At 47.2% G+C, this 15,588-nt stretch overlaps 1 protein-coding gene across 4 annotated transcripts in view; it reads left to right on the forward strand.

Moving 5' to 3' along the window:
• Positions 1 to 15,588, forward strand: part of LOC120916300 (dual specificity tyrosine-phosphorylation-regulated kinase 1B-like) — a 120,679-nt gene that overhangs the window by 58,103 nt on the left and 46,988 nt on the right. The window contains exon 1 of one of the 4 annotated variants that reach the window (XM_040327193.1): positions 1,542 to 1,756. The exons of 2 other annotated variants lie outside the window; for them this stretch is intronic. In XM_040327193.1, coding sequence (XP_040183127.1) covers positions 1,627 to 1,756 — 130 coding nt within the window. In that variant the 5' untranslated portion in view covers positions 1,542 to 1,626. Of the gene's footprint in view, positions 1 to 1,541; positions 1,757 to 1,807; positions 1,829 to 15,588 lie in introns of those variants that run through there. One more of the 4 variants, XM_040327196.1, reaches the window with a different exon arrangement.

The raw sequence follows: 15,588 nt of genomic DNA on the forward strand, positions 1-15,588 counted from the left end.
CGCCGCTCAGCCAATGGCGCGCGTCCCTCTTCCGTTCCCGCTGTGCCGCGCCAACCAATCAGCGGCTTGTTGCTAAGGCGTTGGCGCGGCTTGGGGCAGTACTGGGGCGGCCTCCCTCCCCCCTCCTCCTCCCGCAGTTGGACACGTCCGCCGAATCGCCTCAGAGACGGGCGGGTGACTCAGCAGAATCAAACATGTCTCTGTCAGTTAGAAGCAGAGCCTCCTCCTCCTCACCGCCCACACAGCCCGGCCGTCAGCGCACAGCGGCGAGGGAGCTCCGCCACTAAACATGGCCGCACGGACACTCCGCTAGAGATCCGAGGAGAGGGGGGGGACACATTACATACGAGGGGGGGCGCGGGGAATTTTCTTCTGGGTTTTTTTTTTCCCGCCCGGAAACGCCGTGAACGCGCACAGCGGAAGCGCGCCCCCGGATCTGCTTACGTTACTATAAATGGTTTGAAGCGGTGGGAGGCCCCGTGTCCCGCTCTTATATAGACTCCGGGGCGCGCTTACCTCGGGAGGGGGGGTGGACGGGAAAAGAAAAAAAAAAATAGAGGGGCCGATTATTGTCTGCGGCACGCCCACTCCTCCCCTTCCTCCTCCTTTCCTCCCCCCCCGGTAGAGTTGGTACATCCCAGGGTGTGGAGCCTCAGACCTGGGAGAGACCAGAGTTCACAGCCGGGGGGGGAGAGAGAAAATCGGATCGTCCGGGACCAAAGAGGGGGGGAGATCATCCAGGGGGAGGGGGAATAAATCGTCCTCCCCTTCCCGGTGAGCCGCACTTGGTACGTCCCAGGGTGTGGGAGCGTCAGAGCTGGGAGAGGCCAGAGTTCACCTCGGAGAAGGGGGGAGAAGAAGAGTCGTGTGCGGATCCTTCATAGCCGGGACGGGGCAGAGTTCACTGTCTCCCCCCCTCCCTCTCCCCTGATTCCCCGGCCTGTCATCCCTTCCTCCTCCTCCTGCGCTGGGTGTGTGCGGCTCTCCGGGCCTGCAAGGGATCTCTCTCTCTCTCTCTCTCCAGCGGCTGGGACGTGACCTTCCATGACTCGCGTTCACCTTGATCCGGCTCCGGAGCGGGCCCCGCGCCCTGTCTACCCGCCAGGTAGCAACATGCTGCCCCAAAGATAAGGCCCGGCCTATCTCCTGCATTGTGGTGTAACAGGGTTCATCCTCCCCTCCTCCTCCTTCCCTCTCCTCCCTCCTCCTCCTCCAGGACTCAATGACTGGATCATCACACCCTATAAATATCCCCTCCACCCCCCCCAAGGGCTACAGGCAGCCGGCATGGCCAGAGACCCACTTTAATGTTTTCTACACCCGCAGTTTTCTATAAGCGGCCTCTGTCCCCTTCCTTCCCCTCCTCCGGGATCCTGGACATTGATTTTATACCCCGGACTGGTTCACTTCCTGCGCTGGAGATGATGGATCTGTGACCGGCGGCGGCGGCCTCTCGCATTTTTAAAAGAAAAAACATTTTTTTTACTACTTTGTAATCTGCTTGATTTTTATTTTTAAATTTTTTTTTTTGCCTTTTTTTTTTTTTTTTTTTTGTTACCGACTACCTACAAAGACTTTATTTTTGGTGCATCAGGTGCGTCTCGCCAAAATAAAAAGATATTATCGATGGTGATTACATCCAGCGCTGAAGAGGCTCCCCCTCAGAGAATGCTGACGGCGTTACAGACGGAGTGGGTCAATAAGGATCCCGTGTGTTACCTGCCTCCGTCCCACTGCAACAAGAAGCCTTCCAGAAGTTGGTATACGTTCCTGAGAAACAAACCCTAATGCCTAGTATAGTGCTAAGCAGCGTTACCTGGCCTCTGTGGTATACAACACTTTGCAATATATTTTTCTTTCTTCGGTGGTTGCATGCTACCATCAGTGGTTGTGTCATTGCATCCGATCATTCTGTGCCCGTGACACCCGGCTTTGCCTGTCTGCTGGGGGGTTACTGCAGCTTGTAGGCGCGCTGTTGTGCAGCAGAGGGGCACTGGGGTGTCTGGGCATCATGGTCATCATGGCACTGGCTGTTTGAGCATTATGGTACCACTTGTCTGGGCATCCTGACACTGGTTGTCTGGGGGTTACTGCAGCTTGTAGGCGCACTGTTGTGCAGCAGAGGGGCACCGGGTGTCTGGGCATCATGGTTATCATAGCACTGGCTGTTTGAGCATTATGGTACCACTTGTCTGGGCATCCTGACACTGGTTGTCTGGGGGTTACTGCAGCTTGTAGGCGCGCTGCTGTGCCGCAGAGGGGCACTGGGTGTCTGGGCATCATGGTCATCATGGCACTGGCTGTTTGAGCATTATGGTACCACTTGTCTGGGCATCCTGACACTGGTTGTCTGGGGGTTACTGCAGCTTGTAGGCGCACTGTTGTGCAGCAGAGGGGCACCGGGTGTCTGGGCATCATGGTTATCATAGCACTGGCTGTTTGAGCATTATAGTACCACTTGTCTGGGCACCCCCTTCCCCGTAGCGTTAGCCTGGGCGACCCCCTTCCCCGTAGCGTTAGCCTGGGCGACCCCCTTCCCCGTAGCGTTAGCCTGGGCGACCCCCCCCCCCCCCCGGCAGCGTTGGTCTGGGTGTCATTATTATCTTTTTGATCAAGCATAAGATTTTATAAAATAGTCTACATCTACAAGGATCTTATACTGTGAGGGGTCTGATTGTAAATCAATTTTTGACTGTTGTGTTGACTGGATAATAATCTTGGTGACCATGGACCCCGTTTTGGTGATGGGAAAACTATCTGTTGGGCGTAGTGGTGGGAGAGGGGGGGGGGTGGAATGACAGCTGGAGTTGGGTTATTTGGTGTCACACCGGCCTTTTTAAGGCCCAGCTTAAAAAAAAAAACGTGCAGTTCCATTATCAAATCTGTAGTAGGTTGTTTGTCTGGTCATCCTGGAACCAGTTGTCTGGACATAATGGTCGTCCTGGAACCAGTTGTCCGAGGGGGTGTCATGGTCCTGGAGCCGATTGTCGAGTGTCATGGTCACCCTTGAAGCAGTTGTCTGGGCCTCCTGGTTATCTTAATGGTGAAGTGTATGGTGCATAAGGTTTGCTATATAGAAGGTCTGCATCTATAAGGATTTACATGCAACTAAACCTCTGTTTTTAATGCATACCGCTAGACAGGTTAATTTGGTTAATTGCTTTTTTGGTTGGCAACTTTGAGCCTGGCTATTATGGAAACATTTTTTATATTCCATATATATATTTAATTGCATACTGCTAAAAACGCATCTCATTTAAAGTCCCCCCCCCCCCCCTTTTATGCATCTATAAGGATTTTGTCCTGTGAGGGATCTGATTTGGATGTTCTTGGTGACCATGGACCTCATTTTGGTGATTGGAAAACGGTCTGTTGACCATAGCAACAAGACCTTCACGTCCTAGGCGTAGTGGGGAAAAATAACAGTTACATTTTGTGTTTGTTCCTTCAGGATCACACTGTCCTTCTTCTTTTTTTTTTTTTTTTTTTTTTTTTAAGATGTAATGTCCGTTACAGAAAACATGCAATTCTATTATCAAATATGTAGTCGGTTGTTTGGGCATAATGGTGGTACTTGTCTGGTCGTCCTGGAACCAGTTGTCCGGGGTGTCCTGATCACCCTTGAAACTGTTGTCTGGACATCATGGTCGTCCTGGAACCAGTTGTCCGGAGTGTCATGGTCACCCTTGAAGCAGTTGTCTGGGCCTCCTGGTTATCTTAATAATGAAGTGTATGGTACATCAGGTTTGCTATATAAACCGGTTGTTTGGGGTGTCCTGATTCCCCTGGTAGAAGTTGTCTGGACATCCATAGTCGTCCCGGAACAAGCTGTATGGGCCTCCTGGTTGTCTTAATGATGGAGTATATGGTGAATAAGGGTAGCAAAATAAAAAGTCTGCGGCCTATAAGGATTTTTTACTGAGGAGTCTTGATTGTAATCCATCGTTGTGTTTTTAGGATGATATTCTTGGTGACCATAGACTTCATTTTGGTGAACTGCCTGTTGACCATAGCAACAAGGCTTTCATGTCTTTGGCTTGGTGGGCAAAGGACAGTTGGATTTGTGTTGGTTCCTACAGTCACGTCGTTCTTGTAAGATGTAAGGCCCAGTTGAAGAAAGCGTGCCGTTCTTTTATCAAATCTGTAGTCGGCTGCCTGGTCGCCCTGGTACCGGCTGCCTGGTCGCCCTGGTACCGGCTGCCTGGTCGCCCTGGTACCGGCTGCCTGGTCGCCCTGGTACCGGCTGCCTGGTCGCCCTGGTACCGGCTGCCTGGTCGCCCTGGTACCGGCTGCCTGGTCGCCCTGGTACCGGCTGCCTGGTCGCCCTGGTACCGGCTGCCTGGTCGCCCTGGTACCGGCTGCCTGGTCGCCCTGGTACCAGTTTTATGGGCCTCCTGGTTATCCGACTATTGAAGCGTACAGTGCAGAAGGCTTGCTAAATAAGTCTGTATCAAGGATTTTGTACTGTGAGGGATCCGATTGTATTTAACTATTGCCTGATATAATCATCTTTGTGACCATGGACTTCATTTTGAAGACTGGAAAAGGTTAGGTTGACTATAGCAACAAGGCCTTCCTTTCTGGAGTATAGTGGGGAAATGACAGTTGGAATTGTTTGGTATCTTTGGTAACAGAAGGGGCTGGTTGTAGAAAACCTGTAGGTCTGTAATAGAACCTGTAATTGGTCATTTGGGCATCATGGCACTGGTTGGCTGGGCGACCTGGTATATTGTATAAGGTTTGCTAGATAAAAGCTGGATCTACCAAGATTTTGTACTGTGAGGGGTCTGATTGCATTCAATTGTTTCTGTCCTATTAAACACATCATTGTTTTGGTGACGAGTCCTCATTCTGGTGGGGGGAAAAAAGTCTGACCATCCCAACAAGACCTTCATTTCCTGAGCGCAGAAATGACAGCTGGAATTGTGTTGGTTCCTTCGGGGTCACACCGTCCTTTTAGCATAGAAGGCCTAGTAATATAAAATCTGTAGTGCTTTTGTCTTTGGACAGATTTTGTGAAATATTGTTAGATTTTGTTTTTATAGTCTGTTTTTCCAAGTTTGATTGCTTTCAGATTGGGTAATCTTGCATTAGATTTCTCTGCAAAATATGTTTAGTAGTCAACTGACATTGTCAGTGTTTGATGGGGCAGGAGCAGCAGCTTGCTAAGAGGCTGATCCGTGTTCTGGACCGGCTCTGTGACATCAGCAGACAGCTGACTTCAGCCCGCTGTCTAGTGAAAACGTGTCACAGGAGTGCAGAATTTGTAACAAAAAAAAAAAAAAATGGCTCCAGTTCCTTTAAAACATATTATACAGTCAAGTGCTGTGTAATTTGGCCCCCTGTATTGCCTGAAATACTTGGCTGATCCTGCCTGGTTCTGCCCTCCCCCCTGTAAACTGACAATGGGTTATAATGGCTGCTGAGCCCAGACACCGTGGTCACTTTACATGCCTCCGTCACCCGCAGCTCTGCTCTCTCCCCTCCCTTACTACTCATGTGTCTGTGAGCCGTCCCCACCCCCTCTCCTGCTGCCATTTGTAATAAAATAAATCTTTTAAACGGTCACTGCCAGCCCCCTCTTTTATGCAACCATAACGCACTAAATTGTGGAAAATGAAGCCTCTAAAGAAAGTTGTTCAGAGCTCTCCAGGCCGATCACGTGACTCCTGGCCGCACCTCCACCCCCATCTAAAGGCTACACAGCGGGAGGGGCTGATGGGTAAGCACAGCTGTCATGTGACCTCCCCGACTGACATCAGAGGGAGAGCTTGGCTCCGCCTGCTGTTGCCCGTACATCGGAGTAGAAGAGCGGCCGGGAGTCACGTGACCGGCCTGAACATCTCTGACAACTTTTTATTTAGAGGTTTAGTTTTTCTTGCAAATATTTACAGTGTGTTATGACTACATAAGAGGGGCTGGCAGTGAGTTTATTTTTTTAGAAGGGTTACAAACACTTTAACTGCCCTCCTATGTATGATCCACAGGAGAAGTACAGCCAAACAAGCTTTCGCTCTTCTTTTTAAGTATCAATATTGTGATTTTTGTAGTGCAGTTGTCAATAGCAAACTTGGAAAGTGAAAGTGTGTGTATGTATATGTGTGTGTATGTATGTATGTGTATATATATATATATATATATATATATATATATATATATATATATATATATATATATATATATATATATATATATATATATATATATATATATATATATATATATATATATATATATATATATATATATATATATATATATATATATATTAGGGGTGTAACGGATCGTCACCGATCCGTGATCCGAACGGGCCACCCCGTTCGGATCGGCACACCCCGCGATCCGCGGAGCGCTCCGGAGCCTAGGCCTAGGAAAGTCCCCGGCTTCGGCCTAGCTCCGGAGCGGCGGCCAGTCTGCTTGCCACAGCCCAGCGTGACACGCCTCCCCGGGGAGGCGTGTCACGCTGTGCACTGGGCTCTAGCAAGTTGAATAGGAATGTTAGCAGTGAAGCACTGGTGTGAGAGGAGGGGGGGGAAAGGGGGAAAAAAGAGCACAATAGCAATTCACAGGGGTGGATTAAAGAGGAAGCAGGTGAGGCTGTTTGGGACTTAAAGTACAATCTTGATGTTTTTACAGCAAAAATAAATATATATATATATATATATATATATATATATATATATATATATATATATATATATATATATATATTTATTTTTTTTTGCTGTAAAAACATCAAGATTGTACTTTAAGTCCCAAACAGCCTCACCTGCTTCCTCTTTAATCCACCCCTGTGAATTGCTATTGTGCTCTTTTTTCGGATCAGCAAAAAAAAAAAAAAAAAAGGTTCCTTTTTTTAATTGGTCCAAAAAAATATATATTTTATTATATATATATATATATATATATATATATATATATATATATATATATATATATATATATATATATATATATATATATATATATATATATATATATATATATATATATATATATATATATATATATATATATATATATATATATATATATAAAAAAATTGAAAAAACGGACCTTTTTTTTTTTTTTTTGCTGATCCGATCCGTGACTCCTGATCCGAGGATCGATCCGATCCGTGAGTTTTTTGATCCGTTGCACCCCTAATATATATATATATATGTGTGTGTGTGTATATATATATATATATTTTAGAACCCCTGTCAGGTGTTGCTGTTTTCTTGGGCTTTGTCTGAGATTTACCTTCACTTCCTGTCCTGGTGGCACTTTTTTTTTTTCTCAGACAGGAAGTAGGGGAAGTTTGCTGCAACAAAGTAACAGACAACCAAAAGTTGAGAGATGTTCTAGCATTCTTCTGCCTAATGCAAAGAATGTCTACTGCCGTTTGTGTTACTGTGGGAAAGTTTCCCTGAGGCTGGGTTCACACTACTACACTACTTTCATCCTTCTTTGCTCTGCTACATCGGTCCTACATTTATCCTACATTGGTCCTACATCCATCCTACTTTCATGAACAGGATACTACTTTGGTCTGACTTCAATGATATTCAATGGGTTGAAGTAGGATCAATGTCGGACCAAACGTAGTACAGGGAGCATTTTCAAAGTCGAACCGAATTGTGTAGGACCAGTTAAGATGGCTCTCATAGGGAAACATTGATTTTCACACGTCATGCTACATGAGGCTCCCAATGTAGGACCGTTTGTCGGACAAGTGTGAACCCAGCCTCAAACCAGAGAGGGCAAAATCTGGTGCAGCTGTGCATGGTAACCAATCGGCTTCAGATTGTTCAATTAAGCTTTGACAAAACCTAGAAGCTGATTGGTTACTATGCAGAGCTGCACCAGATTTTGCACTCCCAAGCTTTAGACTTTCAACCCCATTGTGTCACCAGAACAGGAAGTGAGGGCAAATTTCTAATGAATCTCTGGGTAGAAGTAAAACCTGACAGGAGTTCTCTGACCCTTACACATTATCCAAAACTATTGGCTATAGATCCTTTCAGAGGGATGCAGTGACCCAAGGCTGACGACTGTCATGTGATTAGTTTTGTACACACATGTTATGTTTATCAGCTGACTGCAGTGTTTGTCATTGTACACTTTCAGCCAGTAAAATGAATTTTGTTTGAGTCAAATTGTTACTCGGAGCTCTCTATAAAAGGGAAACATGTTTTGGAACAGGTTCACAGCTTGGAATGGCAGTGGAAGAATGTTGCAATGAATGTGGTCACATGACCGCTGTGTGTGAGGTTATGGAAGTAAGGCTGGATAGTAGCATGATGAGGCCTGGTGCAGAAAGGGCTGAGTGTCAGTCATTTATTTATTTCACAGGCCACCATTTTTTTTGGTCTAGAGCAGGGTACCTCAAACTATGGCCCTCCAGCTGTTGAACTACACATCCCATGAGGCATTGTAACTAGAGGTCGACCGATATGGGTTTTTCTCTGGCCGATGCCGATATTTAGTAATGACCTATATATGATGCCGATTTTTGTGGCTCTAATTGGCACTGGAAGATGGCACTAGCAGAAGGCACTGATTGGCAGGTGGCACTTGACACTGGCAGGTGACACTAATTGGCACGTGGCACTGGTTGGCACTGACTGGCAGGTGGCACTAATTGGCATTGGCTTGTGGCACTGTGTGGCAATAGTTGGCACTGGCAGATGGCACTGGTTCGCATTGGCAGGTGGCACTGATGGCTTTAATTGGCACCAGAGAGCGGTGTGTCCCACAAGCGCAGGCCCCTCCTCCTCTGTGGGTGTAAACAGAGGAGGGCCGCCGTGCTGGGTGTACCAAGATGGCCGCGGCTCCGAAGCTAGACCGCGAATTGCCGCCGTGGTCACAGCATCAGGAAAGGCCGCGGCTTCGGCCTAGCTCCGGATCCGTGGCACCGCTAGCGGCCATGTAAAATATCGGCCTAATTTGGATAGAAATCGGCCAATGTCGATTTCTCCAACGGCCAAATATCGGCCTGCCGATATATCGGTCGACCTCTAATTGTAACACACTGACATTCAGACATGACTAGGCCTGATGGGAATTGTAGTTCCTGAACAACTGGAGGGCCGTAGTTTGGAGACCCATGGTCTAGAATGTGGATTTTTGTAGCACCCAGTTGATATTTTTTTTTTTTTTTTTTATCAAGAGGGTTTGACAAATGTCAGTACTAGCTTTCTCTTTCTCAGTCACTATATAATTCTGAAGCATTTTTCGCACTTGGGAGTTTTGTAGCGGAGAAAGATTTATTGGCCCTCAAAACGCACAATCTTCCCTTTTTTTAAGTCTGAGAATAGGTACTGGTTATGGTTGATGATCATGGTGAGGTGCCCATTGGCAACCATATTGCAAGATGGGTACGAGGCCTCCCACTGATGCTGGCGTGGGGTAGAAGAGGTAGCAGGCATTCTTTTCCTGACTTTAGACCCACTTTAAGCTTTTAGTTAACTTATTTTTTTATTTATTAGTTAACTTATTTTTTTATTTATTTTACCTCTGGCTAGCAGCATGTGAAATTTATCAAATGGACTTGGTAATGCCTGGTCAAAGCACACGTGCGTCTATGGTGAGGTTGTGTGCTGAGTGAGCTCTGACCAATCTATTCAGTCATGACGTCTGATCTGGATTCAGTGGGGGTGGGTTCCTGATCAAATGACCACTGTGAGAACACCAGCATAATAGAAAAGCTGAGCCACCTCCCAGGCATTTCACGTAAATGACTGCTGTGAAGGATTGGAAATGATGCATGCCACATTGTGTGCTGCTGTGTTTAACCTGTTGCCGCCAAACGCACTTAGATATGTTGCCTCTTAGCTGTACTGAGGGCGTGTGTGGTGCAAGCTTCCTGGCATAGTGACTGGTGGCAAGCAGCGATTTGGAGGTTGGGGCGTGCTCGGGGCAATCACGTGACCACCATGACGGCCACTCGCTATGGCCTAAAGCCCCCCCCCCAGCAGTCTAAGCCCTTAACCACTTCCATACAGGGCACTTGTACACCTTCCCGACCAGACCAATTTTTAGCTTTCATCGCTGTTGCACTTTGAATGACAATTGCGCGGTCATGCTACACTGTACCCAAACAAATTTTTATCATTTTGTACCCACAAATAGAGCTTTGTTTTGGTGGTATTTGATCACCTCTGGGATATTTATTTTCTGCAAAAAAATTACCGAAAATTTTGAAAAAAAACGTTTTTTTTGTTTCTGTTATAAAACATTGTAAATAAGTACGTTTTTCTCCTTCACTGATGGTACTGCACTGACGGGCACTGATAAGGCGGCACTGATGGGCACTGATGAGGTGGCACTGATGTGGTGGCATGGATGGGCACGGATAGGTGGCACGGATGGGCACTATCATATGCGTTGTACTAATAGATGCCAATCAGTGCCAAACAATGCCTGCCAATCAGTGATGCCCATTGTGGGCACTGATTGACATCCAATTTTTGTCGTCATCCCTGGTGGTCCAGTGGGCATCCCTGGTGGTCCAGTGATAATCGATCAGCACAAACCCCCCCTGTAACAGGAGCAGCCGATCGGCTCTCCTCTACTCGCGTCTGACAGACGCGAGTGAGGAAAAGATGATTACCGGCTTTTCCTGTTTACATCGTGATCAGCCGTGATTGGACACGGCTGATGACAGGGTAAAGAGTCTCTGTGAGAGACTCTTTACCTTGATCGGTGTTTTGCGGGGTGTCAGACTGACACCCTGCAACAATGATCGCCACGATGCGCGCCCCCGGGGGCGCGCTGCGGCTCAAAATCCTGAGGACGTCATGACGTCCACTCGGGATTCTACAACCACTTTGCCGACGTCAATTTGTCATTGGCGGGCAGCAAGTGGTTAAAGGGGTGGTGGGAGCTGGCCCAATGGGGTTAAAAAAAATACCGTACAAGCCTTTGTTAAGCAGTCCCTGCTGAACTCGCTGAATTTCAAACCATGTGTGGCCACTGCGGTTGAAAAGGAGGTCAATCTAATGATCGACTTCTGCTCAGCCGCCCTGTTAAATTAAAGCTGGTTGAGCTGTAGCTTTAGCCAATGGCTGGAGAGCTGATCTGTGTGTTCTGACATCTGGGTAGTGTCCCTGCTGTCATTATACAATAGCCCATCCATTCACCTAGAATGTGTAAATGGGGGAATCGGTCGGTTAATAAAATAACTGACCCATGTATGGACAGCTTTACTTAGAAATTCAACACAGTCCCTTTTTTCTAAAGCAGGGTAAAAAAAAAAGTTTGGGGTGGTGACCTAATCCTTGAACCTCTTCCTGCGTGGGTGGCAGACAGATGCATCTCGGTGAAATGTGACAAAATGACCGGGCTACACGATACTTTGGCTGGATTAACATGCCACTGGCATGAGTCCCTTGAGGGGGAGCAAGAAGGTTAGTGTGTTAAACGTTCATGATGCAGATGCATTTTTTTTACCTCTCTTTTTGATCGTTTTCATACATGTAAGAACACTGGGTCGTCTATATAGTGGAGGAGTCTGCATGGCTACCTTCTATAGATGTACTCTGAGGAAGAGGTGTGTGTGTTTGGGGAAGGGAGAGGAGGGCGGTCACCCAGCACACAGCTTGCCCATTGAAAAGATCAGTCTCCAACAGAAATTGCTGCCACTTCCAAAATGTAGCCAGACCGCATTTTCTAATGAACTAGTGATGAAGTAGCTGGTGACTGCTTGGAAGGGCCTCAACAATAAAGTTGGGACACTTAGTCCCCAGACCGTTCCTTTCAACAATAAAATATTTGGTTAGATTGTATGTGCGTGTGTATATTGTACGCATGTTTTCTTTCCTGTCCTTGGTGTCTAAGGCGGCTTCTGGTCATTGCAATCCACATTGGGATGTCTGGAGTCAGAGCACAATACTGTCAGATCCTCTCTAATATTCTGCAGCAGACTCAGGGCTGTTACTTAGTGGTTGTAAAGGCAGATTTTTTTTTCTCTTTCGTTCATGGACGGACACAGCATCCTTTGACAATAGGGTTATATCCGCTTCCTACTGTCAAAGGATGCTGTGTCCGTCCATGAACTCAGAGAAATGGATTTTACGGTGAGTACAAAAATCCTATTTTTTTTTTTTTACCTAAATTCATTCTCTGCATTAGAATGTATCAAAAAAAATGAATCTCCCCCCCCCCCCCCCCCCAAATACTCACCTGAGCCCGTTCTCGATCCATCGTTGTGCACGCCTGCATTGTCTCTCCTCCACTCTACCCTGTCTGTCTTGTGGGAGCCATCGGTTCCTGCTGTTGGTCAAATCCTTAGAGCATGTCCGCTGAAAAAAAAAAATACTGCAGCTGCTGACTTTTTTAATATCGGCACACTTACCTGTCCTGGAGTCCAGCGACGTCCGCAGCAGAGGACGAGCGATCGCTCGTCACTCTGCTGCCCCCCCTGCCATCCTCAGTAAGGGAACCACGAAGTGAAGCGCTCCGGCTTCACTGCCCGGTTCCCTACGGCGCATGCACGAGTTGCGCTGCGCCTGTTGATTGGCTCCCGCTGTGCTCTGGGAGCCGAGTGTTCCCAGAGCACAGGGGGGGGGGGGGGTGACGTCCTGCCCGCAGACTGTGGCCGGAAGTGGGTGCAAATACCTCTTTAGACAGGTATATGACCCCCTCATTTTGGGTGGAACTTCGCTTTAGGCTTTGACAATAAAACCTAGTAGTGCTCAGCCATTCATAGGCAGCTTTGTATTCTGTGAATTAATATAAAGCTTCCTGTTTGGCCGAATCTGAGAGCGTGGTGTCATCAGCCTGCCCCTCCTACTCATTCACAGAATTCAAAGCTGCCTATGAATGGCTGAGCGCCGTCTCCCAGCCGGGACCCAGCACTGTGTACATACCGTGCTTAGAGACCATGCAGCACTTAGTGAAGCTAAGCGTTCGTTTGGACCAGCTTGGTGACCTGAAACCTAGACATCGGCTTTAAGTGAGACTTTAGTATTTCCCTTCACGCCTCCCCTGGGAGCTGTATAAAAGGTTATGTATGGAAGGGGAGGGGCTGAGGAGCTGGGCTAGCACAGAGTAATTATATGCTCCGAGAAAAGGAGGGGCTTGCCAGGAATTGTCTTTTCTGGGGTAGTCCTATTTTGTGGCAAGTTCAGAGGCGCCTGTGTGAACGGGCCGTTAGCCAACATGCTGTAGTTGAAATGGATCAATTCATGGATGGGTTCATGTAAGAATCTGAACACAATACATTTTATATCAATATAATTCTGCTGTTTCATGAGAGATTTATATTGGCATTTTGCATAGATTGCTCTTCACCTTGGGTCAGGGGTCACCTGAAGTCTTTGTTCAGTGCATTGCCAGACCTTTGCTGTTGGGTGGACTGCAGTCGTCCGACTTCAGGTGACCTCTGATCCCTACACACCGCTTACAGTGTTGAACTGAGATGGAATAATGAAATGAGGGCAAATACCCTTCTGTAATTAATAGTGCAATTATTCTAAGGACTGAATATTCAGATTTTTGTCAGTCATAACTAGTTTTTCTTTAACTGCTTGCCGACCACCTGCCGCAGTTATACGGGGTCCTCGTGCACTCCATGGGTTAAATGCCTGTATGTCTGGAAGTGGAGTAAGTAGAAGTATCTTATTTCATAATGCCTTGGCAGAAGGCGGCTCTCCTTCACTGTCCAGCACCTCCAGAATGTGGGCGGTCCCTCAAATCCTCCTGGATAGTGCTGGAGTGGTTGTCCTGCAATGGACGGGATGACGTCGCAAAGCTGCGACTTGCCAGACAGAAATGAAGTGGCTTCAGGGAATGGAAGCCTACAGGAGTGGGGAAGAAGGGAAGTATTTGTACATATTCATTTTCCCATTGGCCAAAGGATCATTGAAGGGGGAGAACTAAAAAAACGACCTGCAGTCAGGCTTTTAACAATCTCTAGAATAGGGTTCCATAGAACTCTAGGGTTCTTCTAGGGGTTCCTTAAGCACTGAGCATCTTCTGCCTCTCAGATAAGTTCCCACTGACACCTTTGATCTTTTTAGCTATCTGTAAGGGGGGGGGGGGGGTTTCTTTCCAATGACCACGAGTGTAAGGATCATTCTTCCCACTGACCATCGCGCCAATGTGTCATGAGCTGTAGATTTTTTTTTTAGCAAGGTTTCCCTGAGGCCGGAAAGTTATTTCAGTTCCTCTGTGTTGAAATGGTTGAGAGGCTGGTTCTCATCCCTGTCCTCATGTACCCCCCCCCCCCCCCCCCCCCCCCCCCCCCCCGGCAGGCTATGTTTTGGGAGTTTCTCTTAGATAAAATAGCTGTCCAAAATACCAAGCCGTCTACGGTATATACTCGTCGAGTATAAGCCAAGTTTTTCAGCCTTTTTTTGAGGCTGAAAATTCCCCCCTCGGCTTATACTTAAGTCAGTGTACCTGAAATTGACAGGCTGCTGGCGTCCATTGTTTAAAAGTCAGTCTCCTCCTGGTCCCTTCCGTGATAGGCGGAACTGTGTCTGCTTAGAAACGCCTATCACGGACGTCCTCTTGTCCGAGGATGAAAGGACATCCGTGATTGGCGGGAACATTGAACAGTGTCTGCTGGGAAACGGAGTCCGAGGAGGAGAGAACATCCGTGATAGGCGTTTCTCAGCAGACACAGTTCCACCTATCACGGACGTTCTCTCATCCTCGCGGGGAATGGGCGTTCCTATGCAGAGGGAAGGTGATTGACGGCCGGCTCTGGCACGTCACGCTTCTCCGGAAATAGCCGAAATAGGACTTGGCTCTTCACGGCGCCTGCGCATAGTCTGTGCGCATGCGCCGTGAAGAGCCGAGACCTACTCCGGCTGTCTTCGGGGAGCGTGACGTGCCAGAGCCGGCCGTCAATCACCTTCCCTCTGCATAGGAACGCCCATTCCCCGCGGGGAGTCGGAATCTTCAATATACGATTGCACAGTGAGTACCGGGCTAAAAAAATAAATACAGGCATACTGTAGCTCGCGCTACTATGCCTAATTTTATGCTAAAATGTTGTTATGGAGGGTGAACCACCGCTTTAAGGAGATCTTTCTTGCACCTACGGCTAAGCCTTAATATAGTTGTCAGAGTGGGTTTACAACCACTAATATGCATTAAGTTAAAGAAACCTTCTACCTTTACAAACCCCTTTAATGTTCAGTTGAGTGCTAAAAGTTGTGAGAACTTGAGTATTTTTTTTCTTTTTTTTTTATAATTGGTGGACTTGTTGTGTCATTGGATTCAGATTTTTACCCCAATGATAGTTTGTTTCCATTAAATAAGGGAAGAATTCCTGGAGACAAGTAGCTAGATGATGACACCATTGCACATTTTATAGCTTCCTGAATACATAATAAATCCGGTTTTCTCTGACTTGTTTGCGCTGTAGACTCAAGCCACCCGGCGGCGTTACTCTGATAACGCTTTTCTTGTTGTGGGTGGGTTAAGTTTTAACTTGTTTGAATGTTTGAAAGAGTTGGACTAGGAAGTGTCCCTGCTTGTATCTCTTACCCACTGCCGGTTTTATTTTCAGCTGTTCATAGCAGTAAGCCTTCTGTATAGTTCAGACCTTAAATGAACCCCGTGTATCACCAGGCAATTAAGGATCACTTGGCACGG

The sequence above is a fragment of the Rana temporaria genome, chromosome 10 (genome assembly GCF_905171775.1).
Source record: "Rana temporaria chromosome 10, aRanTem1.1, whole genome shotgun sequence".
NCBI lineage: Eukaryota > Metazoa > Chordata > Amphibia > Anura > Ranidae > Rana > Rana temporaria.